The sequence below is a fragment of the Macadamia integrifolia genome, chromosome 8 (genome assembly GCF_013358625.1).
Source record: "Macadamia integrifolia cultivar HAES 741 chromosome 8, SCU_Mint_v3, whole genome shotgun sequence".
NCBI classification, from domain to species: Eukaryota; Viridiplantae; Streptophyta; class Magnoliopsida; order Proteales; family Proteaceae; genus Macadamia; species Macadamia integrifolia.
Window position 1 is genome coordinate 4,084,770 of NC_056564.1, and position 13,548 is coordinate 4,098,317.

Genomic DNA, 13,548 nt, shown 5'->3' on the forward strand with positions numbered 1-13,548 from the left:
CCCCCCCCCCCCTCTCAGGGAAGAAACATTCAACACATTCCAGGCAAACCTTCATCCCCAGACAGTGGTGCATAACTGGTGAGTTTTCTGGTATTATTTCATCCTGGTGCCATGTAATATTTATCTGTGACATTCACATTAAGCTCCACCCTTCCTCCCTCTTAATATCTTCCCCTCCAGGTTGGGCCCGGGAGTCTGTCCACGGGCTGTTGCGAAAGGTTTCAGATGCATTTTCAGTAACCAAGGTGTATGGTATCTTGATCATCTGGATATCCCTTGGGAGGGTTTTTATACCAGTGAACCACTAGAAGGAATAGATGATGCTTCAGCGCAAAAACTTGTGCTTGGTGGAGAAGTGTGCATGTGGGGCGAGGCAGCTGACTCCTCGGACGTTCAGCAGACAATTTGGCCTCGTGCTGCAGCAGCTGCAGGTACAAATTTAATAGAAATGTATTGTTTTACACTTTTTTTTTTAATTTTATTTATCATAGTTGCTGAATTTGTTTTCATTCCCATGAATCACAAGCTGATATTTGGGTTCTATCTTCAGAAATATTGCCTGCGATAGCCATTTTCTACCTTCCATTTTGGCCTGTTCCTCTTGTAAAATTGTATACTGTTTGAACTTCCTAGCCTCGCATTAATTAGTCCTTAAGTAGTACTTTGGATTTGGGTTTGAATCAATTAATCATTTCTAGACTATTTTGGATGCAAGTCTGCTACTTTAATCAAGTTGCCCAACACTTCAATGGACAAAAGGTTGCATCTTAATTACCATGTGGATACATGCACAGAGAGAGAGAGAGAGAGAGAGAGAGAGAGAGAGAGAAGTGAATGATATAGTTGCTCATTTCCTTCATGCTATGATTTTAATTCTTATCTATGCGACTATGCCTCATTATCTTATTCTATGGGGATAGTAGATGATTCTTTTTCCTTGTCTAAGTGTGTGATATCTTCAGTGCTTCCTTGAGCATGCTATTTATTCACTCCATCTATTTTCTTTGTAGAGCGCTTGTGGAGCAGAAGGGAGGTCATCTCTGCAGGAAATTTAAATGGAACAGTGTTACCAAGATTGCAATACTTCAGATGCTTGCTGAATAGACGTGATATTCCAGCAGCACCAGTCAAAAATACCTTGGCACGGAGACCTCCATTCGGTCCTGGTTCATGCTATGAGCAGTAACACCCTAATGCATTTTAGGTAATTTAATACATCAGAAACTGCAATTTTTGTTTTTTTACTCCACTTCAGTCATTATTGTCTCAACTACTTCAGGTTGGCTACATGAATCCTGTTATTCCATTCATGCCATGTACATTAAAAAATTAAAAAATTTTGATACACTGAGAGAAGTCAATAAAAATCTGAGCGTTGTTTCTACTTGTTTTGTATCAGTTTGGTGGTTTGGAACTTGCCTTGGTTTCAATAAAAGAGAGATGAAGGCGATAGTCGGTGGGAAAAATCTTGGCTTATTATTCTTCCTGGGTGGGGAGGAATATGCATCGATAGAGATATGTTTGCGGTTGAAGCTGATCTCATGGCATATCTGATAAGTTGTGTAGTAGCTGGGAAAGGGAAATTGGCCGAGGAGAATGTGGAGGAAGAAGATGGGTTCTTCAAATAGTTGTAGTGGGAGCTACTGCATATCCATAAACCCCGTCTGCCGTTGTGTCAACTGTACTTACTACTAGTCTTTGTTAATGGCATTGGAATTTGTCTATGGACTCAATACCATAATCTCTCTCTCTCTTGCTGGAGATAGCTGGACAATTTCCATCCCAAATACTTGTCACTTCATATGCTTGAAACCTAGAGCATTAGAAATTGAATATTTAAAGGCTTCAGAGCAGTTGCTAAAATAAATAGAGCTTTTCTCAACGTTGATCATTTGACATGACATCTCACCAAATAGCGCAAGAATGGCTTTAGTGGTTAAAATACCATTCTCTTCGACTCTAGAAAAAAAAGCTATCATCGGCCAAAAACAGGTGGAAATAAAAGCGCCGGTCTATCCAACCGAATGCCTTTGAAATGGACATCCTTTTGAAGCAGGAGAGAGCAAATTCAAGAGTTTTTCCATAACTAGACCGTACAGGGAGATAGTGGATTACCTTGTCTTAAACCCCTAGAAGGTGCACGATAGAAGGGGTTCCATATTGTTAAATGGCCTACCAATTTGGAAGGTAGAAGGTGGCCTATCGCGTCATCCCATTCTAAAAAAAAATGGTAGATTCAAGTTTTTTTTAATCAAAATGGGAGATCTGATTGTTGAACACGTAAAAAAATTATTTAAATTGAACATATATCAAAATTTTAGATTGTAATTCTTATGTAATGACATCCTCTTGATAATATATAGTGTCGTATCTATTGGCAATCTTAAACATGATCTAGATTGTTCGTATATCAAAATCTTAGATTGTAATTCTTATGTAATGACATCCTCTTGACAATATATAGTGCCCGTTACCTATTGGCAATTTTAAATTTTAACTATACTACTTATCCACCGAGGCAGAACAAGCCAGGCCAGGCGGTTCAGCCAACCTCTAATGACATAATCCGACGATCAGAAATGGACAAAAATGATGCCAGCGTTATAGCCATCCTCGTTCAATCAGAATCCGGTATTGTGTTCGTGTTTGTTTATGGCCTTTGTGTGTACGGTGGACACGCAATACCGAAAGGCCAAAAGCTACACCGTTTCCTAATCAGCAATTCGGACTCATCGGTCATTTCAAAATTCAGGATGGATTTAAAAGGCAATAAGGTAAGGGAGCCAAGAAACCACCGAAGAAAGGGGAGGAGAGGGTCCGTTAATAATCTGGCGGCACTGGCTGGTCCCAGTCCCATCTCCTATATTCCCTGGTCAAGGCTTTCTAGTCAGTCTTCCAGTCAAGACTTGAAGACAAAGAGTGCCTCTTGGGTTGGTTGGTCAGCCCGCATTCTTCGCTTCTCTCACTCTCTATCCTCTGTTAACTTTGCAAGTCCCCGAAACTCCCTTACTGTGTTCAGTTACTATTACTTCACTTTTCTCTGGCCAATATCTTCCTTCTTTTTCTCTAATAATTTTTGGATTTTGTACAAGAACCGGCAACTATTGCAATCTACAGAGGATTCGCTGTTCGAATTTACTTTGTCTTCCCCTTTTTTTGTAGTTAGGGTTCTATTTGTTTCTTTAAATCTTTATTTTTCAATCCTCATCTGTTCTTGGGGAGATTTTAACACTAGCGTTATTGATCTCTGTAGCAATTGTTGTCTTTTAACTCCCTGCTCCATTTTTTTAATCTTTTGATGCTTTTCTTCAGCCATGGTGGGTTATTAAGCAGTTCTGAGAGTTCCAGTTTATGTTTGTGGCTTGTCTGAATCTTCTTTTTGATTTGGTGATCGGGGTCATAGGTGAAATCAACCCTTTGATGGCGGGGATACATGTGTGGTATCAGTTTCACTAGTCGCATTTTGTTTGATTTTTCATCTTCGGTCATTGAAGCGAAGAATGATCCATGTCCGAAGAAATTAGGTTTTCGGCTCCCAGGTTGTTGTTGTGGGTTCTGCATTGAGGCGATATCGTCGTGGTTATATGGTGGGAGACGAGGAAGAGGCCGCCGGTTCCCGGGGGCAGTGTCAGATCTCCGGTGCCGGAGGTGGTGGCCGCAAAGCATTCTGGAGGTCGGCATCCTGGTCATCCGGGACTTTGTTGCAGAGTTCTGCGCCTTTTGATCATGTCAAAGACGTTGCAGATCCTCATACTAGCAGCGCCGAGAATAACAACGGTGGAGGACAGTTCCGAAGGTTTCCTGTTCCTCTCACTCCTCGATCGCAGCAGAATAGTAAGGCTCGCGCTTGCTTGCCCCCATTGCAGCCATTGTCCATCGCTCGTCGCAGCTTGGACGAGTGGCCCAACGCCGGCTCAGATGATGTTGGAGAATGGCCCCAACCGCCCACCCCCAGCAGTCGACGTGATCCACACAAGCCCAGAGAAGGTTTGAAACTCGATTTGTCTTCGTTTCAGAGTAACTCAGATCCCATTGGGACTCTTGTTAAGAAAGACAGGATTGCCTGCTTTGATATGGAATGTTCCAAGGTTGCCGATCATATATATCTTGGTGGAGACGCCGTTGCTAAGAACAGGGATATTCTCCGGCAGAACGGTATCACCCATGTTCTCAACTGTGTGGGTTTCGTTTGCCCTGAATACTTTAAGTCCGACCTCGTCTACAAGACCTTGTGGTTGCAGGATAGTCCTTCCGAAGATATCACTAGCATTCTCTATGATGTCTTCGACTACTTTGAGGATGTCAGGGAGCAGGGCGGGAGGGTTCTGGTCCACTGTTGTCAAGGTGTGTCTCGTTCCACATCTCTGGTGATTGCTTATCTCATGTGGAGGGAGGGCCAGAGCTTCGATGATGCCTTTCATTATGTGAAGGCGGCCAGGGGGATTGCTAACCCAAACATGGGCTTTGCATGTCAATTGTTGCAATGTCAAAAGAGAGTACATGCCATTCCACTGAGCCCCAGTTCGGCGCTGAGGATGTACCGGATGACCCCGCATTCTCCTTATGATCCTCTCCATCTGGTTCCTAAGATGTTGAATGATCCTTCTCCAGCTGCCCTGGATTCTAGAGGAGCGTTTATTGTACATGTGCCTTCTGCTATATACATCTGGGTTGGTCGAAGCTGTCAGCCCATCATGGAAAAGGATGCAAATGGTGCTGCTTTCCAGGTTGTTCGTTACGAGAAAGTGCAGTGCCCTGTGACAACCATTGACGAAGGAGAAGAACCATCAGACTTTTGGGATGCTTTCCGCAATCCCCCAGATTCGGTGGACAAGTCTCGTTGTGGTGTGCTGATTGAATCGGCAGCTAAAGCTGTGCCTGGTGAGAGGAAAGTGGACCTGTACAATTTAGATTTTGAACTCTTCCAGAAAGCAATCACTGGGGGAGTGGTTCCTGCGTTCTCAACATCAGGGACGGGACACGAAACTCACCTTCCTGCGAGGGAAAGTAATTGGAGCGTTCTAAGGCGTAAGTTTACCTCAGCGGGTGCGAAAGAGTTCGGCTCAGCTCCTAAGGCATCCCTTTATAGAGTATATTCTGATTCAATGTTGATAGTCGACACAGGCAAGCGGGTAAATAAATTTCCACATTTATCAGCAGACTCCTCATCCTCATCGTCATCTTCATCTTCATCGTCACCTCATTTTTCTCCAATTTCATTTTCTTCTGATTCAAGTACTAGCTCTAAATCTAGTTCGGAATCACCATCACTTTCCCCATCTACATCTTCATCTACACTATCACCTTCATCTGCTTCTCCTTCCATGGTTGATTTGCCATCATTATCATCAAAGACATCACTTCATTGCATCCCTAAACTTTCAGAATCTCCAAAGGATCATCATGCTTCAAAGCCTTGCTCTGAAATAACTATATCAACATCCAAAAGACTTGCTATCTGCCTTGCTGAACGCAGGGGTAGCTTGTCACCTTCTCTGAAGCTGCCAGCCTTGGCCGATGATAAATCTCTGTCATCTACATGGGACAAAATCACATATTCAACTTCGGCAAGTCAACATAATGGAATTGGGAGAAACAATAATGCAAGCTCTTTGATAGAAGCATGTTGTAAAGAAGAAGTCTCAGAGTCCTATGAAATTACTGTAATTGAGAAGGAAGTTAAAAATCAAGATAGTCAGTTGCAAATGTTTTTAGGGGCACCTCTTAATGACCAAGCAAGCACTAATGGAGGAGGTACTTTTGTAAAGGAGTTTCCTCTGCAAGAGGATCAGGATCCGTGTGTCTTTGCTGGATTGGTGGACAATGTTTCAGAGTTTTGTAATCTAATCTACCCTGTAGTTTGCCGCTGGCCCACGTTAGAAAGGGTTGCACCATTTGGCACAGCCAATTTGGATTCAGAAGCTGCGTTTCTTTTCTTAGTTCCAAGTACATTTGTAGGCAAGCTTAAAGATAGGATGGTATATTTTTGGGTAGGAAAATCATTCAAACATGATAGCCGTCACAGTCAACTAGATATCAGCAGCAATGTAGGTGATGTAGAAGCAATTGACTGGAATCAAGTTGTTTGTGATTTTCTTTCTACGATGGGTCTACCAAAGGACATCCCGGTTGAGGTATTGAAATTTTGAACTATTCTTTCATTGACTTCCTTTATCAGTTATGTTGTTTTCTAATTTGAATTATTTTTTCATTGAGCTTCTTTGTCTGTTCTGTTGTTTTTCATTGGGTTGCGTTGTCAGCTATGTCGTTTCCTAATTTGAATTTTTTTTTCCATTGAGTTTCTTTGTCTGTTCGTATTTTGGGGTGGGGTATCTCTAAGGTTTTTCACACTACACCATTTTTCTAGTGTTAGCTGACAGGCTTTTTAACATACATAAATTTTCTTCACAATCAAGAACATCGTCCCATGCTTCCATGATATAGTTGTCAAGGCGTTGCCTTGACGTCTAGGCGGTTTGCATGGGGCCTAGGCGACTATCGCTTTATTGCATTATATGCCGCCTTATATTTTGGCACTTTTTAATGTCAAATATCATTTAAGTAAATGTTTCATTTACTTAACATATTATTGATAAATGACGTCCAAGTGGTTTGCATGGGGCCTAGGCGACTATCGCTTTATTGCACTGTATGCCGCTTTATGTTTTGACACTTTTTTAATGTCAAATATTTACTTAATATATTATTCATAAATAAGCAAATACCCCTATTTGAATCCAATAAAAATAGTTTAAAAATCAAATTCCTAAAAGATAAAATGTCAACCCCTTAGTCCAAGAACAAAAACCGAATATTTTGTTGTAGGGTGATTTTCAACCTACAAATGCTAGGGTTTTTCTTAATTTTGAAAATTTTATAAAATTTATCATAGTAATATATTGCTAAAACCAAAAGTCCGGAAAATAATATTTTGTTTTGATGTCCATAAAATTATTTCCATTTAGGCAATTTAATAACATTCGAGCACTTTAAAATAAGTTTGACCGGAACATAATTTTGTCATAACAACTCAAATTTAAGTAATCTTAGACTTGTTGGAAATCTAGTTTTGTATTATACCTAACACAAAAAGTCTCATGTAAAAATAAAATGATTTGACCAATCAAACTTATTATAGAACTAGAGCATTTCTCTAAATGTCAATAAGTCATTGTTGGTTTTTGATGACCTGATGTGAATGTGACTATGTTGATTTTTTTTATGACTTGATGTTGCTTAATGTTGATTTTTTGTGTCCTAGAGTATATATTGTAACATACTAAATAACTTTAGAAAATAGGGGAAATAAAATATGCACATGGGCCATGACGCCGTGACAACTATGCTTCCATCTGTGGCCCACTACAATGACACATTTAGTACTTAAATTTCAAATCCTGTCCTTTATGTTACTTATTTATTACATATATTAAATCCTAGCGCAATAAGAGAATTCCACTGTGGCATTCAATTAACTCCGACTCTTTAAAATGGAATTCTTGTATCCTAGAGGTTTGGTTTTTGAATGGAGTGGACAAAATTGAAGTTACTGATTAAAATAGCTGGCTGTGCATTTTTTTTTTCTTGGGTTAACCAGAAGAGGTTAATTACATGAAGTTTCAAACTTTAACTAAAACTGGAAAATTGGCATTGTTTAGAAATATCATGAGAACCTGATCATTAATAACATTTTTCTTCTTTTCTTCCCCCTCCCCCTCCCCCTCCCCCTCCCTCTCCCTTTTCTCTTTGTTATTGTAATACTCCACTTTAAGGTCCTTGTGAACTATGGAAGGAGTTTGTGTTTCTCAGGGCAGTGCAGTTCTAAAACTGCACTTAACTCTTAGATTTCTATCATATTTCTACTGCACTCAACCCTTAGTTGTCAATCATAGCACTCCTTGTGTCTGTACAAATATCATTAAAAAAAAAAAAAAAAATCCTTATTAGTGAGCGCCTTTATTTATTTATTTATATTTCTTGTGTGGAATGGATTTGGGGAAAAAAATACCATATACCGTTTACATCTATGGAAGCTATTTTTGTTATAAGTTCTTAATGAGATGGTAGAGTTATCTTTAATGAAGACTTATGGTTGTACCTGTGTGGAGTCGAATGCTGCCAGTTGAAGGTGTTAAATGGTGGACAAAAGGAAGGGGGAAAGTGAATTACAGTTGAATGGGCACTAACTTAAATTAGTTGGGCATTGGTACTTCGATTTTTGTGTTCTGTGAATGGCAATCTCCACTCTCTTTTGTTCTCTGTAGTTCCTTGGAGCAAAGATGCTATTCAGAAAACTCTCTATTGCCTGAATGGAACTTTTGGGCTTGGAAATAAGTGCGGAAATATCTATTTCTATTGTATTCTCTTTTATTGAGACTAGATAAAGATCATCAGATCAGTAGGCTGGATTGGATATTTTTTGGGTCTTTTTTGTATAATAAACTGCTTAATTTTCCCCCATTGCTTAGACATAGGTATTGTCAGTTACTTATTGCTTCTTTTTTTTTTTTTTGCAATATCTATTGGTGATTATAAGTATGCATTGTTGGCCAGGTTGTTAAAGGAGAATTGGAACCAGAGGAATTCCTCGAATTGTTGAAGTCATTGTAGCAACTGCTAGGACAAATAGAAAAAGCCTGCACAACTACTGGATCAGATTTCCCCCCCCCCCCCCCCCCGACTCTTTACCTCACAGATTATGCGTTGCAATTTTGTTTTTCATTTTTGTAAGAGCTTTGCCTGACAAGATTAGCCAGGTAATAAATTGCATTTCCCTCGTCTTGTAATTTAATTTTCGAGTTACCAAATATAGTTAAGAGGTCTAGTTCCTCGTCTAAATAACCCAGGTCCTTGGGCATTCATTAGTTTACTGTAGACAAAAGTATTTCTTGTTTCGAGAATGTTGATCTCTGTTTCATCACTGGAAGTTGCAAGTCCCTTCACTCGATTGTTTTCTGGCTTCGAGTCTTTTGCGTTTAGCTTTCCTCGAAACCTACTGAAATATTGTCAATGTTTTGTTCTGGAGCTTGAACCCTAAATGGCCCAATTTCGCTATTCTGTGCTAGTTTCTCAAATTAATTTTTTCTCGTCCTGATTTCTGCTTTGCAGGTTGCCATGGAGGCAGTCTCTGGCAGCTTACCCGGATGTACAGTGATATGACAACCCCCATAAATGCAGATAAACCAACTAGTATTCTCTCTTTGGTGGTGGAGAACATCTCCTTGAAATGGAATGTATAAATGACATATCTCTTAAGGACTTTTTGGCAAGGGTAGATATCATGGGACTTGGATTTAACATTTTTTCGTTCCATGGATTTGTATACATTGTAGACGGCAATGTTTTTTTTTTTTGGGTAGAATTGTAGATGGCCATGTTACTAGTGCAACAATTGTAATGCAGTACCTCCCAAATTTGTATGACCTGGTACATGGGCATTATCTTTTTGCACAAATCTAATTTGTAAGATTTCCCAAACATGTTAGAAATCCTGATATGGTGCATTCCTGCCTTCTTGGTGTCTTACGGGACAATAAAATTGATTCGAACTTTCAACTTTACAGGTTTTGTATGCTGTCATTGTTGTTAGGGCTGAGCAGACATGTCAATGGATGGTCAGATTTAAAAGTTCTTGGGTTTGCCATCCTTACAACCCTAAGATATAAATAGATGAGTACATGTGGGAGCAGAAGACAGTTTCAGTAGACGATACAGTGATGTATCATGTTCATGAGTCATGTCTATTATGTATCTAAAACTCAGCAATGGATGATCACAAGAATCACTCTCATTCAGTCTAATCTATGTAGATGCAATTCACTATAGGGTTTTTCCTTGGGTGGATTTCATGTATGGATCAATCCCGAGAATGGTTCTGAGAATCTGATCCGCTCTCGGTGGCTAGGGCCTAAAGCTTTTTTCATCAATTGCATATGGTCTTTATAGATGCGGTGAAATTGTATCTGAAATTTAATTTAGTCCAACGGGCAAAACCCAAGCCCGAACAATCGCGACCAATCTGTGAAACCGGTTGGTTTGAGTACTCAAGAACTGGTTCAGGTTCAACCCTCGTCTTCTTCATTCTCTACAACCGACGCTAGTTGCAGCAACTTCGTTTTTAGGAGACAGGTCTGAGCAGATCCCCATGCATACAGAGCATCCAACGGTCAATTTGGTCAGGGCGGTAGAGCTCTGTCGTCCTCTTAACTGTACCACCAACCCCAACTATCGTTCATATAATAACACAAACCCTAGAAAAAGCCTAAGCGTTCTTTAATCTCCATTATTAGCAAACATAACCATAATAACACTCCAGATAAAGCCGAAACCTTCTTTAATTGTCAATTATTAACTAACATTGCCATAATCTCACTCTACTCTATTGTGCTTTCTCTCTGATGATGCTGTAACCTCGTTAGTCGGAATATTGGAAAAAAAAAAAAAAGGGAAAAAAAAGGAGAGAGAGTAGAGAGCTAAGAAGCTCTAGAAATCAAAATGTCAAACGAGGCAAGGAGTGGAGGAAGCCTTGGGAATGTCGAAGACAGCGCCGAAGCTATTGTTGTCCCTAGTCTCCGTCTCCTTGTTCTCTCTCCTTCTCTTTGTCCGTCCAAATCACAGGGCTTCTTCTTCACCTCGCAGTTTCTCCCGAACCGCCGGTCTCGAAAACCCATTCCCTCCTCCTCCGAGGGTTGCCTACTTCATCTCCGGCTCCGAAGGTGACGGACCTCGCATCCTGAGGCTCCTCCACGCCGTCTATCACCCAAGGAACCAGTACCTCTTGCATCTTGATCGCCGAGCTCGTCAGCGGCAGCGAGAGGACCTTGCTGTTTCTGTCCAGTCTGTCCAAGCCTTTGTTGCCGCCGACAACGTAAATGTCGTTGGTCGGGGGGATTCCGTCAATCGTGAGGGCTCCACACCTGTTGCTTCTCTGCTCCATGGAGCAGCCATCCTGCTCAGGTTTAGTAACCAATGGGACTGGTTCATCAACCTTGAAGCCTCGGATTACCCGTTAATTCCTCAGGACGGTATAACTATTCGTCTTCCTTTGCTCTGGAGTAGTTCCTTCTCTGATTATTGAATGCTGAATTATGTTTAGTTAATTGTTACTTTTTGGTTCACATTTTTTAATTTGAACTACTGAGAACGTCCTCGTGCTATATTATCTTGTTCAAAGCTTAGATACCGGTAAATGACTACTAAATGTTCTCTTGATTATAAAACATGAACACCTCAGAATATCTCGGTGCAAGATCCCACATTGGATGTGAGTAGCATGACTTGGACAGGGCGTGACAATTCTGGTGTGCCTAGAATTGATAAAATCCCTCTTGTAATATCTTAGCTCCCACATGTGCTCCCGTGTGGAACCCCAACAATGTGCTCCCGTGTGGAACCCCAACAATGTGCTCCTGCATCGAGGGGGGATTGTTGGGGTTCCATTGAAAAGCCATTGTCGTTGGCTACTGGCTAGCTGTTAGGATCGAGTTTCTACTTGAGTCCCAGCAGAATATTCTTTTGCCATAAATGCTTTATTAACTATGGTTCTTGACAATTCTTACTTAGGCTACTTTGATTCCCCCTCCCCCCTTCCAACTACGTTGCCATTTGAGTCTATGGACCATTCGATCAATCATTTGTTGTTGGAGCCTTCATCAAATTTGATGCCTCGGTGATCTTTATTTATTAATCAATTGAATATCTTTTTCCTGATTCAAAGAAGAATAGGTTGTTATGAGATTCAGGCTAAGGCGAAAGGTTGTTATGAGATTGCGGCTAAGGCAATTAATTGATGGCTATTTTCATCATGATTCTGTTTTATTTACATCTTGATACTCTGCAAGGAGGTTGACCTATTAATGGGAGGGTGTGGGACATGCAGTGTCTTAAGTCAGACTAACTTTGCAAATGCACCCTTAACACTCTGTTTAGAATTTTTCCAATTTGGGACATAGCAAAATTAAACTCCATGGCACATTAGTGCCTCCTTGTTCCTTAGTTCATGGCGCAATGTGGTGATATTCTTGAAAATTTTCCCTAAGACTGATCCTGGCCTTTTGATTTTCCAATGGTTGACTGAAAAGAGTGGTCATATTTGTATTGATGATCCATGATAATTGGATCTCTATATGCCACCTGCATATAGAGATCCAGGTGGCAATGGCAAAGGGCTTGGAGCAATGGCAAAGGGCTCTTTCTGCCTGCGCAGTGGTGAGGGTTCGAGTCCTGGGAACCAGCCTCTCCGTAAAGGGGGCAAGGCTGTCTACCTATATACCCTCCCAGAACCCTACTTAAGTGCGGGAAGCCTTTGTGCACTGGCTAACGGCCTTTATATGCCGCCTGCATCTGATGGCAGCTGATTATTCCCATATAGTCACACCAAAAGGAACTATCCATTGAAGAGACTTTGAGATGGTCAACCTTATTGGAAGGGTGATGAGAATGTTTATGGAGTTTCTATGATACATTGTATTTATTGAAAAACTTCTCATCTATTATTTAAAGTTCTCATTTTTCATTTGAAGATGTGGTATTCATTAACACCGTGCTTGTTACAGATTTTCTTCATGTCCTGTCTTTTGTGCCCACGGATTTTAATTTCATTCAGCATACTAGTAACATTGGTTGGAAAGAGTAAGCCCTCGTCTACCATGCTTCCTTGGTTCTGTTTTGACCCTGATCAGGTGTGTCGTTATTAAGATTGAATCGTTCTTGAAGGTACCAAAGGATAATTCCGATAGTGGTTGATCCAGGCCTTTATCTTGAATCAAAAGGTGAATTATTCGTGGGTAGTGAAAAGCGTATACTTCCAACAGCTTATAGATTTTTCACAGGTAAAATTTTGCAAGTCTTTGGGGGGAGGGGGGAATCTATACAGTACTTATAGTTTTCTTCTCTTATTAGACTCAGCTTATTTGGAACAGCAATTGTATGTTATATCATGGGAATGTATTAATGCAACATATTAGGATTGTTTCCTTGCTGTATTCACATTAAACCGAAAAATTATATATGGTATGAAATGCAAGATGATAATATGTAATCAATGATGGTACCAAAGGATAATTCCGATAGTGGTTGATCCAGGCCTCTATCTTGAATCAAAAGGTGAATTGTTCTTGGGTAGTGAAAAGCGTATACTTCCAACAGCTTATAGATTTTTCACAGGTAAAATTTTGCAAGTCTTTGTGGGGGAGGGGGGAATCTATACAGTACTTAGTTTTCTTCTCTTATTAGACTCAGCTTATTTGGAACAGCAATTGTATGTTATATCATGGGAATGTATTAATGCAACATATTAGGATTGTTTCCTTGCTGTATTCACATTAAACCGAACAATAATATATGGTATGCAATGCAAGATGATAATATGTAATCAATGATGGTTACTGCATCTTCTTTTTCCTGTTGATTGGTACTCTCCCTCCTCTTTTTTTTTTTGGTTTAGAAATTTTAATTGGTATTTTTATGCAAGAAACCAAAGCATCTCTGGCCACCATACAACCAAAAGGTGCAATTTTGTACCAGTGCAGGATGTGCAACTTGGAACCC

General features: G+C 40.3%; 3 protein-coding genes across 6 annotated transcripts in view; all 3 read left to right on the forward strand.

The window, feature by feature from the left end:
• LOC122086463 (beta-hexosaminidase 1) overlaps nucleotides 1–1,882 on the forward strand; it is a 15,123-nt gene extending 13,241 nt beyond the window's left edge. Inside the window, exons 13-16 of the mRNA XM_042655274.1 lie at nucleotides 19–78; nucleotides 181–431; nucleotides 1,011–1,204; nucleotides 1,400–1,882. Coding sequence (XP_042511208.1) covers nucleotides 19–78; nucleotides 181–431; nucleotides 1,011–1,186 — 487 coding nt within the window. The 3' untranslated portion in view covers nucleotides 1,187–1,204; nucleotides 1,400–1,882. The remainder of the gene's footprint in view (nucleotides 1–18; nucleotides 79–180; nucleotides 432–1,010; nucleotides 1,205–1,399) is intronic.
• A 1,000-nt stretch (nucleotides 1,883–2,882) lies between these two features.
• Nucleotides 2,883–9,560, forward strand: LOC122087627 (protein-tyrosine-phosphatase MKP1). Of its 3 annotated transcripts, XR_006142784.1 has the most exons (3): nucleotides 2,884–6,134; nucleotides 8,554–8,756; nucleotides 9,109–9,560. XR_006142784.1 is itself a non-coding variant. In XM_042656824.1 (2 exons), exons 1-2 carry the CDS (start codon nucleotides 3,585–3,587, stop codon nucleotides 9,157–9,159), a joined length of 2,601 nt encoding a protein of 866 aa, XP_042512758.1. In that variant the 5' UTR covers nucleotides 2,883–3,584; the 3' UTR covers nucleotides 9,160–9,560. The 3 variants fall into 3 exon arrangements, 2 of the variants coding, with proteins under 2 accessions (XP_042512758.1, XP_042512757.1); XM_042656824.1 differs by lacking the exon at nucleotides 8,554–8,756 and having other exon boundaries at nucleotides 2,883–6,134; XM_042656823.1 differs by lacking the exon at nucleotides 9,109–9,560 and having other exon boundaries at nucleotides 8,554–9,054.
• Nucleotides 9,561–10,141: 581 nt separating this feature from the next.
• The window catches only part of LOC122087629 (beta-glucuronosyltransferase GlcAT14B-like), a 4,424-nt gene continuing 1,017 nt past the window's right edge, over nucleotides 10,142–13,548 (forward strand). Inside the window, exons 1-3 of one of the 2 annotated variants that reach the window (XM_042656828.1) lie at nucleotides 10,142–11,024; nucleotides 12,555–12,630; nucleotides 13,049–13,164. In XM_042656828.1, the coding sequence (XP_042512762.1) occupies nucleotides 10,532–11,024; nucleotides 12,555–12,630; nucleotides 13,049–13,164 (685 nt within the window). In that variant the 5' untranslated portion in view covers nucleotides 10,142–10,531. Of the gene's footprint in view, nucleotides 11,025–12,554; nucleotides 12,631–12,714; nucleotides 12,831–13,048; nucleotides 13,165–13,548 lie in introns of both variants that reach the window. The other variant, XM_042656827.1, reaches the window with a different exon arrangement.